The 19,102-nt window shown below is 49.8% G+C and overlaps 11 protein-coding genes across 11 annotated transcripts; 5 read left to right on the top strand and 6 right to left on the bottom strand.

Annotated features, from left to right (window-relative positions):
- Nucleotides 1-15: 15 nt before the first annotated feature.
- ATNIH1004_007359 (4-nitrophenylphosphatase) lies at nt 16-1,270 on the bottom strand (the record flags this gene model as incomplete). The annotated part of the gene is made up of 5 exons (XM_033571984.1): nt 16-684; nt 756-847; nt 921-989; nt 1,073-1,094; nt 1,166-1,270. 5 exons carry the CDS (start codon nt 1,268-1,270, stop codon nt 16-18), a joined length of 957 nt encoding a protein of 318 aa, XP_033425299.1.
- A 552-nt stretch (nt 1,271-1,822) lies between these two features.
- ATNIH1004_007360 (replication factor C subunit 2) lies at nt 1,823-3,154 on the bottom strand (the record flags this gene model as incomplete). The annotated part of the gene is made up of 4 exons (XM_033571985.1): nt 1,823-1,987; nt 2,039-2,842; nt 2,899-2,977; nt 3,033-3,154. 4 exons carry the CDS (start codon nt 3,152-3,154, stop codon nt 1,823-1,825), a joined length of 1,170 nt encoding a protein of 389 aa, XP_033425300.1.
- Nucleotides 3,155-3,423: 269 nt separating this feature from the next.
- ATNIH1004_007361 (putative protein transport membrane glycoprotein Sec20) lies at nt 3,424-4,720 on the bottom strand (the record flags this gene model as incomplete). The annotated part of the gene is made up of 3 exons (XM_033571986.1): nt 3,424-4,022; nt 4,075-4,322; nt 4,407-4,720. The coding sequence occupies 3 exons, from the start codon at nt 4,718-4,720 to the stop codon at nt 3,424-3,426; spliced, it is 1,161 nt and encodes a 386-aa protein (XP_033425301.1).
- Nucleotides 4,721-4,989: 269 nt separating this feature from the next.
- On the top strand, nt 4,990-5,595 carry ATNIH1004_007362 (mitochondrial 54S ribosomal mL53 protein; the record flags this gene model as incomplete). Its single annotated transcript, XM_033571987.1, has 2 exons — nt 4,990-5,036; nt 5,352-5,595. 2 exons carry the CDS (start codon nt 4,990-4,992, stop codon nt 5,593-5,595), a joined length of 291 nt encoding a protein of 96 aa, XP_033425302.1.
- A 424-nt stretch (nt 5,596-6,019) lies between these two features.
- ipp1 (inorganic diphosphatase IPP1) lies at nt 6,020-7,148 on the bottom strand (the record flags this gene model as incomplete). Its single annotated transcript, XM_033571988.1, has 5 exons — nt 6,020-6,161; nt 6,219-6,302; nt 6,371-6,714; nt 6,772-6,891; nt 6,972-7,148. 5 exons carry the CDS (start codon nt 7,146-7,148, stop codon nt 6,020-6,022), a joined length of 867 nt encoding a protein of 288 aa, XP_033425303.1.
- A 1,240-nt stretch (nt 7,149-8,388) lies between these two features.
- On the top strand, nt 8,389-9,705 carry ATNIH1004_007364 (tRNA-dihydrouridine(20) synthase (NAD(+)); the record flags this gene model as incomplete). Its single annotated transcript, XM_033571989.1, has 1 exon — nt 8,389-9,705. One exon carries the CDS (start codon nt 8,389-8,391, stop codon nt 9,703-9,705), a length of 1,317 nt encoding a protein of 438 aa, XP_033425304.1.
- A 732-nt stretch (nt 9,706-10,437) lies between these two features.
- On the bottom strand, nt 10,438-13,812 carry ATNIH1004_007365 (uncharacterized protein; the record flags this gene model as incomplete). The annotated part of the gene is made up of 1 exon (XM_033571990.1): nt 10,438-13,812. One exon carries the CDS (start codon nt 13,810-13,812, stop codon nt 10,438-10,440), a length of 3,375 nt encoding a protein of 1,124 aa, XP_033425305.1.
- A 595-nt stretch (nt 13,813-14,407) lies between these two features.
- Nucleotides 14,408-14,879, top strand: VMA21 (vacuolar ATPase assembly integral membrane protein VMA21; the record flags this gene model as incomplete). The annotated part of the gene is made up of 2 exons (XM_033571991.1): nt 14,408-14,502; nt 14,591-14,879. The coding sequence occupies 2 exons, from the start codon at nt 14,408-14,410 to the stop codon at nt 14,877-14,879; spliced, it is 384 nt and encodes a 127-aa protein (XP_033425306.1).
- A 432-nt stretch (nt 14,880-15,311) lies between these two features.
- On the bottom strand, nt 15,312-16,138 carry ATNIH1004_007367 (putative cystathionine beta-synthase (beta-thionase); the record flags this gene model as incomplete). Its single annotated transcript, XM_033571992.1, has 3 exons — nt 15,312-15,743; nt 15,820-15,988; nt 16,047-16,138. 3 exons carry the CDS (start codon nt 16,136-16,138, stop codon nt 15,312-15,314), a joined length of 693 nt encoding a protein of 230 aa, XP_033425307.1.
- Nucleotides 16,139-16,487: 349 nt separating this feature from the next.
- On the top strand, nt 16,488-17,909 carry ATNIH1004_007368 (putative mitochondrial phosphate carrier protein; the record flags this gene model as incomplete). Its single annotated transcript, XM_033571993.1, has 6 exons — nt 16,488-16,763; nt 16,850-17,014; nt 17,068-17,321; nt 17,369-17,714; nt 17,770-17,789; nt 17,840-17,909. The coding sequence occupies 6 exons, from the start codon at nt 16,488-16,490 to the stop codon at nt 17,907-17,909; spliced, it is 1,131 nt and encodes a 376-aa protein (XP_033425308.1).
- A 411-nt stretch (nt 17,910-18,320) lies between these two features.
- On the top strand, nt 18,321-19,004 carry ATNIH1004_007369 (DUF3602 domain-containing protein; the record flags this gene model as incomplete). Its single annotated transcript, XM_033571994.1, has 5 exons — nt 18,321-18,360; nt 18,429-18,459; nt 18,513-18,594; nt 18,693-18,815; nt 18,873-19,004. The coding sequence occupies 5 exons, from the start codon at nt 18,321-18,323 to the stop codon at nt 19,002-19,004; spliced, it is 408 nt and encodes a 135-aa protein (XP_033425309.1).
- Between the last annotated feature and the right edge of the window lie 98 nt (nt 19,005-19,102).

Consider the following 19,102-nt stretch of genomic DNA (forward strand, 5'->3'; position numbering starts at 1 on the left):
ATCGAGACATTCCACTCAATCCGACTCCAATAGATCCGAGAGCTTATCCAAGTACGCGAGAGGCTTCACAGACCCATTCACAAAGTCCTCCTTGGAACAAACCCCGGTAAGCACACCCAAAGTGCCACCCAATTTCCCTTCCAACCCAAACCGAATATCAGTATTCACACGGTCCCCGACCATGCATGCACGACTCCGATCAAACTTGAACTTCCCCTCAATAGCATCCATCATAGCCTGGTTAGGCTTCCCCAATGAGACGGGCTCCTTCCCAAGCATCATAATCAATGGGGCGCTCATGGATCCTGCACCGGGGAACAGCGAGCCCAAGTTCGGCAGCGTGGAATCGATATTCGTAGCCAGGAAAACAGCGCCACGACGAACGTAGTGAAACGCTAACGACAGTTTCAGATAATTGACGTGGAAATCCAGTCCGACCAGAACGACTCCCACCTCCGGGTCAATCAGGGATGAGTCGCCCGCTGAGATCTTCTTGTAATCTTCTGCTGTGATTTCGCGACGATACGCGGGATCTGTGCCGCCGATGAAAGGCACGTTCTCAGAGCGCAACTCCTGCTCAACTCCTGTTTCGCCTATCACGAAGACCTTGCGCTTGTTCTCTGGGAGCTGTAGGATGCGAGATATGTAGATGGAAGCGCTGTAAGATGAGGAGAAGATCTCTTCCTGTAAAAGCAGGGAACTAGTTAGTGGTGGAATTGGAATTGGAATTGGAATTGTGGTTAAATAAAACATACAGTTGATGCCGGAATGCCCAACGATTCTAGTTTCTTCTTGTAATCTGCGCGCGACTTGGTGCTGTTGTTTGTGACAAACACCACTTGCTTGCCTGGGAAGGAAGGTAATCATTAGCTCCTTTCTATCCTGGGATTCTTCACACTTGTTCAACAGAGTTGTATTACCTCGACTGCGCAACAATTCCAAGGTCTCGTTCGTTCCGGGGAAAAGATGATCGCCCGACCAGAGGACACCTATACCCATGCACTTTCGTTCAGTATACGTATACTTGTCTCGCATGTTCCGAATCCGGAGGACCAAGATGGAGGGTACGAACCGTCACAATCGAACAAGAAGACCTAGCACATTGCTGAAATTAGCCACGTCTGCGCTGCACACATCCGTATACGTGATTCCGATCATCACTTACATCGAATCTGTCGAGGAATTCTCGTATCCCAGCTCCATCGCCGGTCAGATGGCGGGGTGCGGATGTCATCGCGGGGTATGTCTGCGTCACTTCTGAACCAGACATGGCTTTTTTGGGTTGATATCTTCTTGTTTACAGGAATGGGGTATTCTATACCAATGATCTATACCAAATACTCGGAAAAAGTTAATGAGGAAGAGAAATTGGTGTGGCGGTCGAACTCAACCAGAGTTACTGTCCGATCCGTAGATGACACGGCTGCACGTGGCTTGCTTGGCTCAGGCACCGGTTCAATGCCGATTCTATGTCTATGAATCTACAGAACGCTGGAACAGAATTAAGCAGTGCAATGACACGGCTGATATAATACATCCTAGCACTAGATATCATTAAATCTCGTACAGTCATAATTTTTCTAGCAGGAGACCTGATCGCATGGCGATATCCCCAACACAATCCCAACGTCGGGAGGGCGATTTACTCCCGTCCTCTTGTCTCTCAATCGAAACCACAACTGTGGGGTCGAGATTGGGGAAATCAAGCCAGCTGACGTGGCTGTCGCGATCCGCGTGAAGGCATGTCGAAGTTATGTCGCTATGAATATCCTGATGAATATGCAGAGAGCTGTAATCCTCAAGCTTCGACTAGACATGATCACTAGGATCCACCCAGAATGCCAGAAACCTTGAGCGCTGCATCCAGTATAGAAAGATGTTCATCCGCGCCATCAACCAGTCGTTTGTCCATTTCCGAGAACACCATGACGATTTTGTTCTTTTGGCTGTCCGGGATGGCGTCGTTGTAGACCATTCGTCGATACAACTGATCACGGTTCAGCATTGTTCAACATTCTTTTACTATTATTAAACATACCTGTAAGAGAAGTTGGGTTGCGCTCCATCCATCGGCGATGGTATCGGTGATTACCTTCGAGACTGAATCATATGAAGAGCCGAATCTCTTGGGCTGCATAGCTCGAACCAACTGGTCCAGAACGCTCTCAGGTACTACACCGGCTATTTCCTCTACCATTCTCACAGTTACTATTTGTGAAATTGCATCACTCATCTCATCATCGTCGTCATCTTTTTTCCTGTCTGTGTTATTGGCGCCCACCAACCTTGCTGCACTCTGCAGGTACATAATGGCGCGACGCAAGTCCCCCTCGCTGCATTGAATTAGCTTATCAACGACTCCCTTCTCCAAATTTACATTCTCCATCTTTGCAATATCGCCCAGTCGCTCACCCGCCGCAGAGTTATCCAACGGCTTGAAACGAAACTTGCTGCACCGACTTGCCAGTGGTTCGATGATACGCGTAACATAATTGCAGACAAGGCAAAAGCGAGTGATTCGGCTGTACTGCTCCATGGTGCGTCGAAGGGCAGATTGGGCATCCTGGGTCATGCTGTCTGCTTCGTCCAGAATGATGATCTTGAAAGGCGGGCAGGGATATTGAGAAAGGTATGCCTGATCCACTCCCGTGGTATGAGTAAGTTGTGCTCGGGCAAAGTTCTTGACCTTCTCACGGACGATGCCAATACCACGTTCGTCCGAAGCGTTCAGTTCAAGAATTCGAGAGCGGTAGAGGGTAGGTCCGAATAGAGACTTTGCAAGAGCGAGGATCGTCGACGTTTTTCCTGTCCCGGGAGGTCCATAGAAGAGCATATGCGGAAGCTAGTTCATTAGCAAGTGTAGCCAAAAATGCAGGGTGAATGCAAATAACTGCTTACATTAGATGCTTGTAAAGTCCGCTGGAGGACCTTGGTTGTATGATCTTGGGCAGCTACATCGTCTAACGTCTTAGGGCGGCTGGAGGTATGTCAGTAATTCCAGCCTTCAGGGGTATACAATGACTAGCTCGTACTATTTTTCAACCCATGGCTGTTGCCGCGGCTGCGTCTCCTTCTCGTTCGCCTTCTGCTTCGAGCTACCCGGAGTTCCCACTGCCGCAGCACGGGCTTTGTTGCTGAAGAAATTAGCAGCCATTACTAACGTGATGGAATGAGAATCTGGATCTAGGAGGACGATTTTTGATTCATGGAAAGGGGTCGAGTATGAACATGCGCAATGGTTGTCCAGCGACGCCGCCGATGGAGGTCGTGTCAAGACGCGTTCCCACGTGATACGCGAGTTGACGCCAAGACTTTAATTGTTCTGAAGATGGAGTTGATCATCGTCATTTCAGCTGCACTTCTACAGATATAATGGTGCATTATTATATTATGGAAATTCTCGTAAAAAGTCATGCCATCTATCTATAGCTCATCCTTTCTATGCTGCCATACTTCCGTAGCCTCGTACATTCTCTTCTTTGTATTTCGCGACCTTTCGTCTTGCGTTCGCGTCTCTTCCAAAGGCACACCATTCACGATAGCTTCTTGGTTCCCGCTTGTCTCGACCATCTCCCCGATCTCATCAATCATACGATCACCGGCTGAGTCTTTGGTGGCAGTAGCCTGATCCCAGATGGCATCTTCACTCGCAGCCTCCACGCTCGGTTCTACTTTCGGTGTTAAATTAGGCGTTTCTTGAACCAGCGTATCACTAGGTGTAACAGAAGGAGACGGTTGAAGTGCCATGTTGGAGACACCCACAACACCAAGAAGAGCGAAGACGAATCTGACTGCGAGTTTAATAGGCAGCCACACCAACCACCAAAGGGGTCCGTATAATATGCGTCGAAATAGGAGCCACGCAATAGTGCCAACTAATATGTAAAAGGCAGTCTCAAGGTACCAGGTATCCGACTTCTGTGAGCGAAGAAGGGAGCCGATCAGACTGCGTGATGATGAGAGAAGGGAGTCGAGATCAGTGTATGATTCCGAGAGTGATGACAGGACGGCGGTGGAATGCTCTGTCGTTCCTCATCAGCAATGGCCATATTATACAACGGCGATGAAACATACCCAAGGTCTCCTGTGCGAATTGGCTTCGCGAGAGTTCTGCCTGCATCAGCTGATGCGTTCGCCTCAGCGCCGCCGTAACGTCGTTGGAAGCGTTGACAGTTATTTCATCCTGAGTGAGCCTATCAGTCGATTGCGTCCGCTTTTCGGCATTTTGCGACCTCGCAAATAGAAGCTCTCTCTCTTTTCGCCTGGCGAGTTCTGCGTTCCGTTTGGCCTGAAGCTGCGCATTCCGAAAATCCGCTCTCGTCCTGTGGTGGAAGGCATTATCAGTAAATGAAGTCCAACTATACATCTATATATGGGAGAATGTAGATATTAATAAATCGACTCACGTCTTTAAGTCCTCCGTCAGCTTGCCTGCCGATGCAACGACTCGTTCTCTTTCCAGTTCCTTCTCGTTATCCAGTGTCTTTCGCCTGACTTCCGGACCAGACTCGAGGGCTTCAACGTCAACCTTCAATATCTCCAGCTGTTCTTCTGCCTCCTTCAGCAGACCGTGTATCTCAGCGCCCAGCTCCAGACGAGCTTCATCGCCCTGTCCAACGGCAGAGGTGAAATTGCGCAATCGGGAAACAAGCGGATGGATCCGACCAAGGGAGGCAGAAAGCTCCTTCAATCGTGTATGAAGAGTAGAGACCGAAGACATCGTGTAGGATAAGGACAGAATTGCAATATCAATAGCGGGGGAAACGATGTCGACGTCGGTGAATATAAGGACCCTCAGGTCAAGATTCAGTAACGTTTCATATGTACTAGGTATCTTGAATACAATGTGGGAAAAAATAAAAGAACTCAAGCAGCATCTCCATACGGACGGAAATCTCGACGTGGTCGACCTAACTGCAACAGCGTCATCGGGTCTGGTTCCTCAGGCCAGATAGCGCCCATGTTTGCATCTCTGACAAACACTACCAAATGGCTTCATCCGTTCCGAGCGAGGGAAGTGCGGACGATTTTCCAGGGTGAGAGCGAACACTATTCCTACGCCAATTGTGTTTCATTATTTGCACTATAAATCAGTGTCGGGCTAAGAAGCATCCGGTATTTTCCCTCGCAGGATTGAAAACAAAATTGCGCATCGTGGGTCCCTAAGGGTCAGTCCAATCTACCTTCATATCATAAATAACTTCAACTAACCATGACTCCAGAGAGGAACCGATCTATTTACTAGATTAATCCCGCATTGCAGAATCAGTCACCATGACAATCCCTCGCGAGGCCATCACCTCCTTACGAACAACCTTCAACCCATTCGCTCGGACCGCGCGTCCCTGCAGGCTTCTACTCTCCCTGCTACGCAATCCCTCCACCACCCCGGCGTCGAGTCCCACGCATATCGATATCAAGGTGACCCAGCTCCCGCGCCAGTCGACCCAACCGCCGGAGATCACGGTGGGATTCAAAGGAGGCAAGGAACTTAAGATCGAAGTGGGGAAGCGGCAGATGAAGATTGGAGATGTAGTTGAGGAGATCGCGCGAGTGGGCCGGGTGATTGAGAGAGAGGAGAGTTTGAAAGGTTAGCCTCAGCGTGATATTCTGCGCGTACTTTTTTTTTTTTTTGGGTCGGTCTGTTTATGATGGGATATGGGATTTGTGTGTGCCTAGGGTGCTCAGAGAAAAGATCTCGCGAGATGTTGAGTGGTCGTGGTTGAAAGAGAAGTTGATTATCTATAGCATTACGATACTGTTCATGTGTATATATATACTACCTCGTTGTCGAGAGATACTCCATTACTTCTTTTTTTAGTACATCACATCTACATTCGTCTGTTGTACACTTTCGACGACTACGGGAACAAATGTTCTATACGGTTATCAGTAAACAGTTACGGTGAGAATACCAGGAATAATGTCTCAGACAGAACGGGTTGAATAAGCAGGATCCGCCCATAGGGCGAACTGGACGAGGTTTGTTTTATTTTTACGACTTTTCTCCAAGGCAGATTTACACAGCGGCACCAGAGATGAAGAACCACTTGTCAACGCTGCCATCGATAGGAGCAGGGGGCAAGTTCTCACCCTGCGGAATGGTCGCAAGCAGGCTGGGATCAGCTCGGTCAGCGCAATCCTGGACGGAAACATTGGCACTGTGAGGACGATTAGCAAGCTGAACCCCTGGCAGACCAGAGAGCAGGTACACTTACAGGCTGATTTCGCCCCGGGGGGCCTTGCCAGAGACAAGTTTCTCCCAAGCGTCGGCGCACTCACGGACGACATCCAGAGCATACCTACGAAAAAGATTGGGGTTAGTCTCCACCCAACGATACAGGGAGAGTCGGACCGAGTTCCAACGCACTTCTTGTTCTTGCACTCGCCGGAGAAAGCGAATTGGTTCTCAGGCTTGCCATCGGGGATCTTGTAGATACGGAACCACTCGTTGGTGGCACGGAGAAGGCCGGGCAGATGGCGCTCGACATCCTCAATGTCATTCAGCTTAGGAGCCAAGGGGTCGTTGATGTCGATGACAATGATCTTCCAGTCGGTCTCCTCCTCGTCGAGCAGAGCCATCACACCGAGCACCTTGACCTGCTTGACCTGGCCGGGGTAGCCGACGAGCTCACCGATTTCGCACACGTCCAGCGGGTCGTTGTCGCCCTTGGCCTTGGTTTCGGGGTGGACCGTGTTGGGGTCTTCCCAAGTCTAGGAGGGACGAGTTACTACGGAGGACGTACAGAAATGAAAGGGGAGATGGCATACCTGAGGGAAGGCACCGTAGTTCCAGAGGTAACCCTTGTGGGGGAAGCAGTTGCGGACGAATCGCAGCTTGCCCTTCTTGGTGTCCTGCTTGATGGGATTGAGGAACTCCTCCTTGGAGATCTTCGGGAAGAAAGTCAGCGTGCCGAGTTCTCGTCTTGGATCGTCTATCCAGTAGGTACTGGTGTCCATCGCGATCGTACCTCCTGCTTGGCGTTGGTCCAGCGGGGAATCTCAACCACCATGTTGAGGATGGTCTGCTGCTCGTTGGCGTAGAGGGGGATGTCATGGAAGGGCGAAACGGGCTGACCATCACGCTCGATGAAGACACGGTGCTCCAAAGTGTTGGGCTGGCCGATCTTGCGAACAGTGTAAGACATGGTGGGCGAAGAGGGGGTGGCAGAAGAAAAGTGTCTAGAAAGGAGAGCGGCACGAGATGAGGCTGATGAGACTGAAGGATACAGTCTGGAAGGGGAAGATAAGAAAGGGGAAGAAGAGGGAAGAGAAGAAGAAGAGGAAGAGGAATAGGGAGAGAGAAGAGAGGAAGAGGGGGCTTGTTTAGTGGGGGGAGCCAGCGTTGCGGATGTGCACCGCGAGAAGCGGGTGAGAATCGGACAGGCGGTGGGCTGCAGTAGTCGGATTGACGGCCCTAGGGACATTGGAATGGAGCCAGGAGAAGGTAATTGGTGATCGGAGTCGTTTTTAAAATCTTGGGGGGACGTGGCTATCGGTGGATTTATAGAGAGCTCCTTATTCACGCGGAGGACAAAGAGAGGAATTTGTCGGGATGTCGGGACGTCTTCCAGTCACTCCGAGGCTCCCAATTCTCTCTAGGATCTTCCCTTCCGACCAATCTCACGATCTACGTACTTCGATGGTAGTTCTATTCTCTAATCTTAATGACCTAGTGCTGCTGCTCCTGAGGAAGTGATTCAACACTCTGCTTGTCATTTGTACTGCTGTGCTACCTGTCCTAGCTAGATTGTCACTGGCTTCTCCGGTGAAATAATTAGGACGTGCTCCACCAGACCCATTCATGATTCCACCGACAGACGGACAACTCAAGGGCTGTGAGTTTCTTTTCTTTAGGTCTTGGTCATTGCACTGCTTGCGAACTGGGAAAAGTTCGCTCTGAACCAGGCAGAACGACAGTTTATTCGATTTGGTCTATATATTATTTATTTGCTATTACTTTCTTTATATTTCTGTATATTTTTTTTATTGTTTTATTTCTATTATTGTTTGATTATTTTGTAATTTAACTATTACTTATATCAACGCATCTGGTTATATAGAGAAACTGTATACTTGGTCTTTGGCAAAGGCAATGTGGTGCCTCGAAGTATCTGTTGGTACCGAGGGGTACCTAAGGCACGTATGGAGTACTGTACTGCCATTACCGAAAAAATACATCAAGGGAAAGATTTGTCCGCTATCTTCACGTGAGCCCCAACTTTTTCCTCCGCCTCCGATCTAAAGATCTGAAGACCAAATCGTTCGATCATTCTATAGCGATTTGGGCTGTCTCAAGCGCGGACTGGTCAACCCAATCGTCATCCTCCCCCCTCCCTTCCCTCTCTTCGTGCCATTCATGATATGATTAGGCTCCTTCGCTCCGCCATGGCTTCACTCACTTCCCCTCCGCGCGTACCCATCCCTGCCAACGGCGTCGACTACCGTGGCAAAATCGTTCTGGCCCCGATGGTCCGTTCGGGAGAACTACCATCTCGTATCCTCGCCCTTAAATATGGTGCTGATCTGGTCTGGGGTCCCGAGACTGTCGACCGCGCCATGATCGGTACCGCCCGCCGTGTCAACCCCCGCAACGGTACCATCGAGTTCACCCGATGCCCCTCCAACGGTGGACGGCGAGACAAACCTTTCGAGGAATCCATCTTATACCGCATCGATCCCGCCTGGGAGAAGAAGAAGTTGATCTTCCAGATCGGTACCGCCTCGCCGGAGCTAGCGGTGGAAGCCGCCAAGTTGGTCGCCGGCGACGTGGCGGGAATCGACGTGAACTCGGGATGTCCCAAACCCTTCAGTACGCATGCCGGAATGGGCGCGGCCCTGCTGCGCACCCCGGATAAGTTATGTGCCATTCTCGAAGCGCTGGTCCGAGATGTTGGCATCCCCTATCAGATCGGGATCTCGGTGAAGATCCGCATACTCAGCAATGCCGAACAGACGGAGCAACTGGTGTCACGGCTCGTGAAGACAGGAATCACCGGGTTGACGGTCCACTGCCGCACGACACCCATGCGACCCCGTGAGAAGGCCATCCGAGACCAACTGCGAATGGTCGCTTCGGTATGTCGCAATGCCGGGGTTGCGTGCATCATGAACGGCGACGTGACTTCGCGCGATGAGGGACTAGCCCTGATGGAGGAATACGGCGTGGATGGGGCGATGATTGCAACTGCTGCTGAATCTAATTCATCCTGTTTTCGTTCCCAGGAAGACGGTGGCCTCCTGCCGTGGAGAGAAGTCGTTTACGAGTACCTGCGATCCGCCATTGACTCCGAAAATCGTTTCGGCAACACCAAGTACCTATTGAATATCATGATCCCGGGTAAAGACAAAGAGTTTAAGGATGCCAAGAATGCGAAGACATATTTCGACTGTTGTCATCTGTTGAAATTCGATGACTTAATGCCCAAGGCCCTCCAAGTAGACGAAATTCTCAAACTCTCCGACAAGTCCATTTTCAAAGACTCATCCGATGCACGCAGCAAAGCTGTTCAGAATGCCCTCGAGAACAACGAAACCGCTCGAGCTGCCAGCGGTGTTACTGCTCGACCCAAGTCGTCTTCGCCCGTCGTGACCGCGGGGGGTCCAATTCGCGCCAACTTCATTCCCATCCCGACTGCAAAGACTGATCATGTAGATGCTCCTGTGCCAGAGGAGACTCTCCAGAAGCAAGAGCTAGCGGTGTAACTGCTTGGACAAATATGTCCGCTCCTTTTTCATTTTCATCTTTTTTTTTTTTTTTTGCCCTATCGCATTACCCTGGTGTTCAGCATTCAGTTGTTGCTTTTGGAGTTTTATGATAGATTCCCATGGTATTTCATGTCTTTTTGAGCTCATGTCTCTCCTCGCAGTACATACTGCATACTCATCGTCTATATAATTGACTAGCAAGCTTACAGAACAAAATAAAGGAAAGTGCTTGGTTAATACATAGAACATTTTATTCAACTCCATTGTATAATCAAAACATATGTAAGAGCACTCCAGTTGTAACTCAGGACCAAATCGTATGATCTATTAATCTCCATTATGGAAGATAGCAGAGACTCTAGCTAACCAGTCATACTCCTTTCTATTAGAATAAGGAAGAAAGAAAGAGAATGGGAAAAGAAAATAGACAAGTTCCAACACAGGCTAACACGACGCCACAAGAACCCCGATTTTGCCTCCATGGCAAAATTCAACGTTGTACATACGTCGTGACAGTATGACAATATGTAAAGAACCAGATCGCTAGTACAATGTCATTGTAAACAAAAAAGAAACGAAAATGTGTCGCACAATAGATCTACCCTTGTACAAAGTATCACGTAGAGTTAAATACTAACACCGATGAAAATCAGTGCTCATCACTCTTGTAACTGCACATGGGTCGGCGAAGCCAGAAAGGAGGAAAGGAAAGGACAGATGTCCTCAAAATTATGAATCCTTTTTCTCTTCATTCAGATCTGCAAGGACCATATCTTCAACCACTTTCATGCCAGCCTCCTCGGTCTTCTTGGACTCGATGCCATCTTCGCCCGCGACGGCTTGATCCAGAGCAAGTTTGGTCTGGCCAAGAGCGTAGATCTGTTCCTCAATCGTGTCCTTGGTCACAAGGCGAACAACTTCAACTTCGCGGGTTTGACCAACTCGGTGGGCGCGGTTTTCAGCCTGCACATCCTCCTGAGGATTGAAGCTGGAGTCGAAGATGACCACCTTGTTGGCACAGGCAAGGTTGATACCTGCGCCGCCGGCTTTGGTGGAAAGGAGAAACACCGGGATGTCGGTTCGTTCATGGAAAGCATCGAGAATGGACTGACGGTCTTCGACATTTGTCCGCCCGTCTAGCCGGACAAAGCCAACGTGCTGATGTTCGAGCACATGTTCAAGGATATCCATGACCATGGTGAACTGAGAGAAGACCAAAGTGCGATCCCCGTTTTCCTTAAACCGCTGGAGCAGCTCGCAAAGCTTGTCCACCTTCCCCGAATCCATCCACTCGTCGTTCTTTAAAACGAACTTCCCAAGAGATTTCGGGTAGTTGACGCACATGGTATGGCATTCGAAATCATTGTAGGCTTTCAGCTCGTCGAAGATGATGTCCGGATTAGACATGGACCATTGCTCTTCTTTTAAGCACGCCTTGGCCATTCGGCTCAGAATAGTGTCCTTATAGTGGCGGCGGTATAGAAGGGGATGGATGGCCGCTTGGCGAAGCTTCATTAAAATATTGGCAGACTTGTTGCCCGTCTTTTTACCAGCTGCTCGGTCAGCTAAAAGCCTACGCACCTCTTCCTTTTCGTGTTCGTAGATCTCCCGCTGTGCATCGTTGAGCTCACAATACTCCACGCGAGAGGTTTTTGCAGGGAGATCAATGACCTGATGTTTCTTTCGTCGTAAGATAAATGGCTTCATCATGGATTTCGCACGTTCAATGCGCTGGGCAGAAAGGAGCGTGGAGTGGGACTCGTCAACAGTCTTCGCCTTGTTGGCAAAGACATATTGGAGATCGTCTTTGCGTTCCTGGAAGACTTTCGGGAGAATAAACCCAAGGAGTGATGCAAGCTCCTGCAGGTTATTTTGAAGAGGCGTTCCCGTCAGTAGCAGCCTGAAGCGGGCTGGGATCCGAATCAGCTTTTCATACAAGACGGACGTCGAACTCTTGAGCATGTGCCCTTCGTCATAGACACAGACACAGAAATCCATGTTGCGCAGGAAATGTGCGTCAACCTTGGCCTTCGCGATCGTATATGTAGTGATAATTACATTGATGCTGTCTCGGTTGTCTTCGATCGTTTCCCGGATCATCGCCCGCTCCGCTTGGCCAGCATAGTATGGCATCACTGAGAGGGTGGGGCAGAACTTCTGGAACTCTCTGAGCCAGTTTTCGATGGTGGAAGAAGGCACCACGATCAAATGAGGGCCCTTGAACCCCTTCTCATACAGATGGGCCAGAAAGGCGATGACTTGACAGGTTTTCCCGAGGCCCATATCATCCGCCAAGATGCAGCTCAGCTCTTTTTCAAACAGCAACGACAGCCAGTTGATGCCGACGATTTGATAATTCTTCATCTTCAGGTCTTCACGCATAATTGCAGGCTGGGATATGTATCGGCCTTTGCGAGAGTTCGAGGAAGGCCCGTCACTATCTTCATCGGACCGCTGACTGGCTGGAGTCCCAATTCCGGAATCGTGCGATGCTCCAGGATCCATTGATACCAGCTCTAATTCTCCATCGCGCTTCCCAAAGATGTCCACCCCCCATTTCTTCATCTCCGCCGCGACTGGCTTACCAAGCGCCTCGCAGCGAGCAACCAAAGAATCAACCGCTTCATATCCCACCCACATGTCGAGGCATTTATCCACAATTTTGTCGCCAATTGGTTTGGGTGTCTTCCGCCCGCGGCTGCCCTTGGGCTTTGCGGCTTGCGTACTGGCGGGAGCAGGAACAGCACGAACCTCATCTAGAGTCGCGAATGGGCGATGGGAGATTATGAGCTCGGCAATCTCTTCAGTGGTCGCCGCAATGTCGGCCAAGTCGAGCATGTTGCAACTGTTGAAAAAGTTCAACACTTTCGTCTCCAACTGTTCACTACTCTCCGGCGCAGCGTCAATCGCGGAGTCCGAATCGTCCGATATTACCAAGGGCGCCTCCGGTGACTCTGAGCGGTTAAGCGAGGGGCGCCTCCGTCCCTGGATTAGTCGACCGGGTTTCTTCTTCGGGGGCGACTCAGAGCGAACGGGACTTGGAGAAGCGACACGGTTCTTGGGTCCCCTCATCAAGCGCCTTAGTGGCTTGGACTCTTCCTGCGAGGGTTCCGTCTTCTGGCTGCCGCGATTCTGCAGGTTCATGGCAGCCCATTTATCGTGTATTGTGCCCCGAGCTTTGATCTGCTGCTTCGCCGGCACATTGGATGATACATGGTTGCCCATACTTAGCTCATCTTCGGACGAATCAAGCCTCCCAGTCACATAAATCTCATCGGCGCTGGCTAAGCAATCTAGCGCATCATCATAATTTCCGCGTTTGAGTAGGAGGGCCTGCACACAAGCCTGAACCGACTTCTGGGGCATTATTTTCAGCATTCGTTCCACCTTCACTCGCGTCTGATAATCTTCGATATCCTGTAGAGATGAAATGTTCACCTGCACTGGATGCGCACGGGAAGGCGCATCCTGGCGGGGCCGTTTAACCGGAATCCCTTTCGGGGCAGGGTCCATTTGAGCGGCAGGGCGTTTGGGGCTCATGGGGTTGTACATCGCCGACGCAGTGATCTCTTTGAACCGATTGATCGATGGATCCCCTCCGGGAGGGGAGTCCATGACCTTTTCGGGGCTGCGAGTAGATTTGGTGAACATAGAGGGTTTAATATCCGTGCTCCTTGCCGTCTGGCCGTCGTCGTCGGAAGATCCGCCACGATACGTCGGGCCTTCGTCGAGGTCGATGACCGGAGCACGCTTGGCCGGTCCTGCGGAGACAGGGGGACGGAATTGAGTGCCAGTAGGAGCCATGATGTTGGCAAGACGACCGCCGACCGGAGTAGGACGAGATGGTGAGGACGCCGGGCCCAACGGAGAGGAAGCGACAACCTGGACAACCGAAGAATTTCTTTTCGCAGATGGAGGGGGCTCCACAAGCTGGGTCGGTTGGGTTAGTCGTTGAGAAGCCGGGGTCAATTGCGTGGTGGGAGGCTGGTGATGGTTCGCCAGCGGCACGGTGGCAACCGTCTCATATTCTGCATCGTCTTTGGGCGGAGTGCCGTGAACGACCCTTTTGTCACGAACCGGCGTATCAGGGACCGAATCGTCCATAGTGAAGGCGTCCCAGTGAATAATCGCCCGGTCCTAAGAGGAGCTCTCTGCTTCCTCCCTCTCGGTCTCCGCAAAAGAGGGAAAAGAAAAAGCGTTAAACATAAAAGAGTAGAGAGAAAAATAGAGATGAAAAGAAACGCGCCAGACGCGCCCGGTCACGTGGGTTGGCGCTTCAATTAAGACGGACAGGGAAAGCTGTGGATGGCGGCGACGGACGACCTAAAACGAGTGAATATCAAGCATCGAAGATGAGATAGGAAGAGAAAGAGTGAAAGAGTGAAAGAGACCCAAGTCTAACATCGGCTCGACAGCTTCTACCAGAATCGCCACTCAGGGACTCAGGGACCAACAAGGGAAAACTGGAGTCCGCCATAAAAGCGTGGGGAAACCATCAGTCCGTCTCAGCTCCGGGGCCAATGGGGAGACACAACACCCAGACGTCCATATTTCATTGCCGATCAAAACACTATACAATCAACTCATATCGTTCCTTTCTCCCTTAATTCTCATTCAGTCATCCGTCTTTCTGCATCCTCATCCTCTCTGGCTCCTCTCTAGCTCCTCCCTTGCTATCAGTTTCCCCAACAAGTCTACCATGGCCAGTCGTCGCCCTCAGGCGCAGTCTGCTGCTGCTCCTCCTTCCGTAGGCGAGAAGCCATCCGATTCCGATGTTACTCCTGCAGTTCCCTCGTAAGTTCATCTCTTGACTATGGCTCTTGGTGAACGTTCGACTATATATCAGATATCGACTGTCACGAACACTGACTTGACATTGCAGAAATGTCATCTTTAAATTGTTAGGATTCAGTGCCGCAATGATCTCATCTCCCATTGGCATGTACTTTGTGGCTGTGGAGTTTGGAGGTGATTATTATCTCCGCTTGCCTATTTGGTTCTTCAACGGTGATGTTTTATCTAACCACAGTGCAGCCAGTTCAACGGTGGCTGGTATTGCGGCAGCAATCACCGCCAATGTGGTCCTATTCGCATACATCTATGTTGCATGGCAAGATGACCAAGAAGAGAGAGAAGCCTTGGCCAAGAAGAAGGAAAAGAAGGCTCAGTAGGATGAGATCCCGGGTATTGATGCCTTTTACTCTGTTACACCTGTTCGATGTATTAGGTCTTAGGTACCGGGTTTATATCTGTCCCGGTCACTCGCATTTGCTTGGATGGCGTTTTGAGGCAATCAACTATGGCAGGTCTATCGTGTGTGGATTTGAATGGATTCTTTAATATCACGAAGTATGAATATCAGCTAGCAAAAATGTCATGATTGGGTTCCTCTACTGGCAAGTTACGTGAATAACGCAAATAATTCATCAATCATCTAATCTCCAATGGAACCCACCCGTCCTCTCTATGGCTTGCAATACAAGAATATCCAGTCCATGTTGAATAGCTGCGCCTGGCAATGCACTACCAAATGAGTATCAAACAGTGAAGGAAAAGAAGAAGAAAAATAAAAATAAAAAGCTTTACAAACAACATAGAATTAATCACGGCCTTCTCTTGACAAACTCTCCCAGATCTGCCTTGGTAGCAACTCCGAGCACAAACTTGCGGGTGGCATCCGTCACCACAGCGAAATCCTGCTTCCCCCTATTCTCCCCATTGGGGCCCGTTTCACTCTCGAAGAATTGCTCCAGCTCCTCCAGAGGAGTCTCCATGGTAATGACCTGGTACGTGCCCCGTTTCCGGTTGAAGCGCTGCATCGCCGCCGACACGGAATCCGAGTCTTTCACGGTTCCTTCTTTCAGCATCTCCTTGAGCCGAGGGATGCTGAGGTATCCCAGCAGAGATCGTTTCGTCGACGAGATCACTGTGAGGTGGGTGTAATCGCGCTCATACGCCGCCATTAGAGCAGAAGATATCGGATCGCTGGGGGAGACCGACAGCGCCGGCGGGGGTTCCAGATCCTCGACCGTAGCCTATACCTGGCGATGTCAGTTATAGGGTTTTTGCTGATCAGCCGCGGAGCTGACATGAGTAGGGGAGATGACTGACCCCACGATATTTATCAGCCCATGCGGAGTGCGATGTGGACTGTTCTACGTCGGGGGAGAGTTTTTCGCGGGCAAATGCCTCACTAGCCGTCAGATATGAAGCCATATCAATAAGTCGCAGGATGGAGGGATTTCGGTGGAAGGTATCGCAGGAGATGTTCAATTGACGCCTCAGCAGCAACTTTCAATATGAAAATAACCAGGTGGATAACGTAGTTACCGACCAACAAGGTATGCAAGAACATGTGCTTAGTGGAAGTCCGATCAACGGATGAGGCAATATCCCCGCCAAGACTGTCCGAGTCACTCTGCGACGTCATTACTGCTGACTCATCGGCCAGCGGCTTCGCGTAGTTACCTAGTTAACTCCGGTTTCAGACCTCACGGAGATAACTTTAGCTTCACTACCCGTCCTGTAGTTAAATAACTAATTCTACTCTCTTCAGTGCTCACCTTACCCTGCGCTGTGTACCCCTATCACTTTTATTGTTTCTCTCAGTCTGGACGTCTTCCTCACCCTCTTGGCTGATCATTGTTGGTTCCCATCGATCACCACCCCCCCAATTTAAGAGTGGAGACTATACTCGGTGTACCATACTTTGGCTCCGTATCTCTGATTGTTTGACGGAGGTGGAACTGAATTCTGTCAATTAAAGCCTATATTTCATCATGCTTCCCTCTGAAAGCCATATCGTGAGCGCCCTCGCTCCCCATTATCCGCTGCCTCGGGTTGAGGAGTACTCTCAGTCATCATCAACAAGGCGGAAACCTTTCCCAGCCTGGAGTGTGATCGATGATACCAAGAAGTCAGCGGACGCTCTTGCTAAAGAAGTAACACGGGAGTTCAATGTCGCGAGCGAAAAGGTGCAAGCGAGGACAGGTCATATAGAACCATGGACTCCCAAGTATTATGCGTCTTGTACTTTCGGCGGACTGCTTGCTTGCGTGAGTATATTATTTTATATTTGTCTCCTATATCGGACTGAGTAGATGAAGTATATCCAGAATTCTAATGGCGAGTTCTCGAACAGGGTCTCACTCATACAGCTGTAACACCTCTAGACCTTATTAAGTGTCGGCGGCAGGTAGACCCGCTGCTGTATAAAAGCAACATGGAGGCTTTCCGTAAGATTCGTGGCGCTGAAGGTCTGAGAGGAGTGTTCACCGGCTGGAGCCCTACATTCTTTGGATACAGTGTAAGTTGGTCAATTAGAGTAGGCCTCGCGGCCACTGACTAACTGGATTCAAGGCGCAAGGAGCGTTCAAATATGGAGGTTATGAATACTTCAAGAAGTTCTACAGTGACTTGGTTGGAGCCGAAAATGCCAATCGCTGGAAGACTTCTCTGTATCTGGCAGCCAGTGCGTCAGCCGAACTCATTGCCGATGTGGCCCTCTGTCCATTCGAATCCGTCAAAGTGCGCACGCAGACCACGATACCGCCAGAGTTCCGCTCGACATTTTCTGGGATTTCCAGCGTTGTCTCGAAGGAAGGAGTTGCCGGGTGAGTACGTGCTATCGGTGTTGACGGATCACTAACCAGTTTCCCAGCCTCTACAAAGGACTGTACCCTCTTTGGGGCCGACAGATTCCATACACCATGATGAAGTTTGCCTCTTTCGAGACCATCGTCGAGATGATCTACAACACCCTTCCGGGTCAGAAATCCGACTATAACAAGGGAGCCCAAACCGGAGTAGCCTTTACTGGTGGTTATTTGGCCGGTATTCTTTGCGCCGTCGTGTCGCACCCTGCCGACGTGATGGTCAGTAAACTGAATGCGAACCGGCAGGCGGGTGAGGCATTTGGTGCGGCAATGAGCCGAATCTACAAGGACATCGGTTTCAAGGGCCTATGGAATGGTCTTCCTGTCCGAATCGTCATGATTGGAACTTTGGTAGGTTTTACCTGAGGAAAGAAACTGAAATATTGCTAATCTGGTTATTGTATAGACTGGATTACAATGGATGATGTATGTATTGCTACTGACTATTTGGGACCGAGTATACTAACACCTTCTAGCTACGACTCGTTCAAGATCTTCATGGGTCTTCCCACCACCGGAGGAGGACCAGTTGCAGAGAAAAAGTAGGAGTACCACTGAATGGTATTGATATGTTGTGTCGTAGCTGTAGCGATGATGCTGGAATCGTAATCGAGAAGACGTTCTCGAGCATGTACGATTGTGAATCTGAATCTCTTCTCCCTCTGTCTTTCTTATCAGTAACCGGGTTAGTCATGAATTCCCCGCAGGACTGTTATCTTATCGTCCACGCGACAGACGTCATTTCCAGGCATCATTGACATACATGGAATATCCCATCACTCGTATAAGATCCCGCTCATCTCTTTATCTGTCTTTGTATTCGTACAACCTCTAGGCGCACCGAGTCCGACTGAATGTCCGTCAGCGATATTGCAATCTTATTTATCCTTTACTAGTACACGATAGTACATGCTAGTACATACAAACCAAGCGGATATATCTGATCCTACATACATCATGGGAGAACACGACCCCATCGTATCACATGGCCGAGGAGGTCTGCCATCCTAATCTCATTTCATTCCACTTATATATATAAATCTAACGGATACATAAAAATCCCAGGCCAGGGAAACATCAGTGCCGACCCAACTCCGTACGCATCCTTTCTCTTCCTATCCTTCATCTTCTTCATCCCGATAATAACAGGAACAACGATAGCTACGTCGACGCAGGTATCATCCGTGAAGGCGTCTACGGCGACCAAGGCGATGGAGCCTATTCAGCTGGTGTAAGTCATACCGACCAACGTTCAGATAGGTGTAGGCATCTATACAGATATCTATCACTTGCGCTATGCAAAGACCTCAATTGTTAAACATCTACCAGCGAGGCGGCGCAGGAAACATCGGCTCCCCACACGTCCGAGTAACTAGTAAAGTCCCCCACGATGCGCAAGTCATTCCGGAACTGGCGATTCGCAGTTCCACAGATGGGGATTACCATGTTGGTGTATGTTTTTCCCTTCCTTATTGTCTAAGAAGTCATGACTAACTAAGGAACTGATAGCGCGGCGGTCAGGGCAACGTCCATCTCGACGAAGAACACAGGAAACAGAAAGAGGAGAAGAAGCATCAGAAGTCGGTGACTCACAATGGACTGGCAGATAAGTTGAAATATATACTTTTTGGGAAGAACTAGCTTGGTTGATATTTTGTTGGCTCCCATTGTCACGATAGTACCTATTCTGATTAATTAATGTTGAGATTCTATCTCAATATGTACGATATAGCATCCAA

The sequence above is a fragment of the Aspergillus tanneri genome (genome assembly GCF_003426965.1).
Source record: "Aspergillus tanneri strain NIH1004 chromosome Unknown AapTan_7_pilon_pilon_pilon, whole genome shotgun sequence".
Taxonomy (NCBI): Eukaryota; Fungi; Ascomycota; class Eurotiomycetes; order Eurotiales; family Aspergillaceae; genus Aspergillus; species Aspergillus tanneri.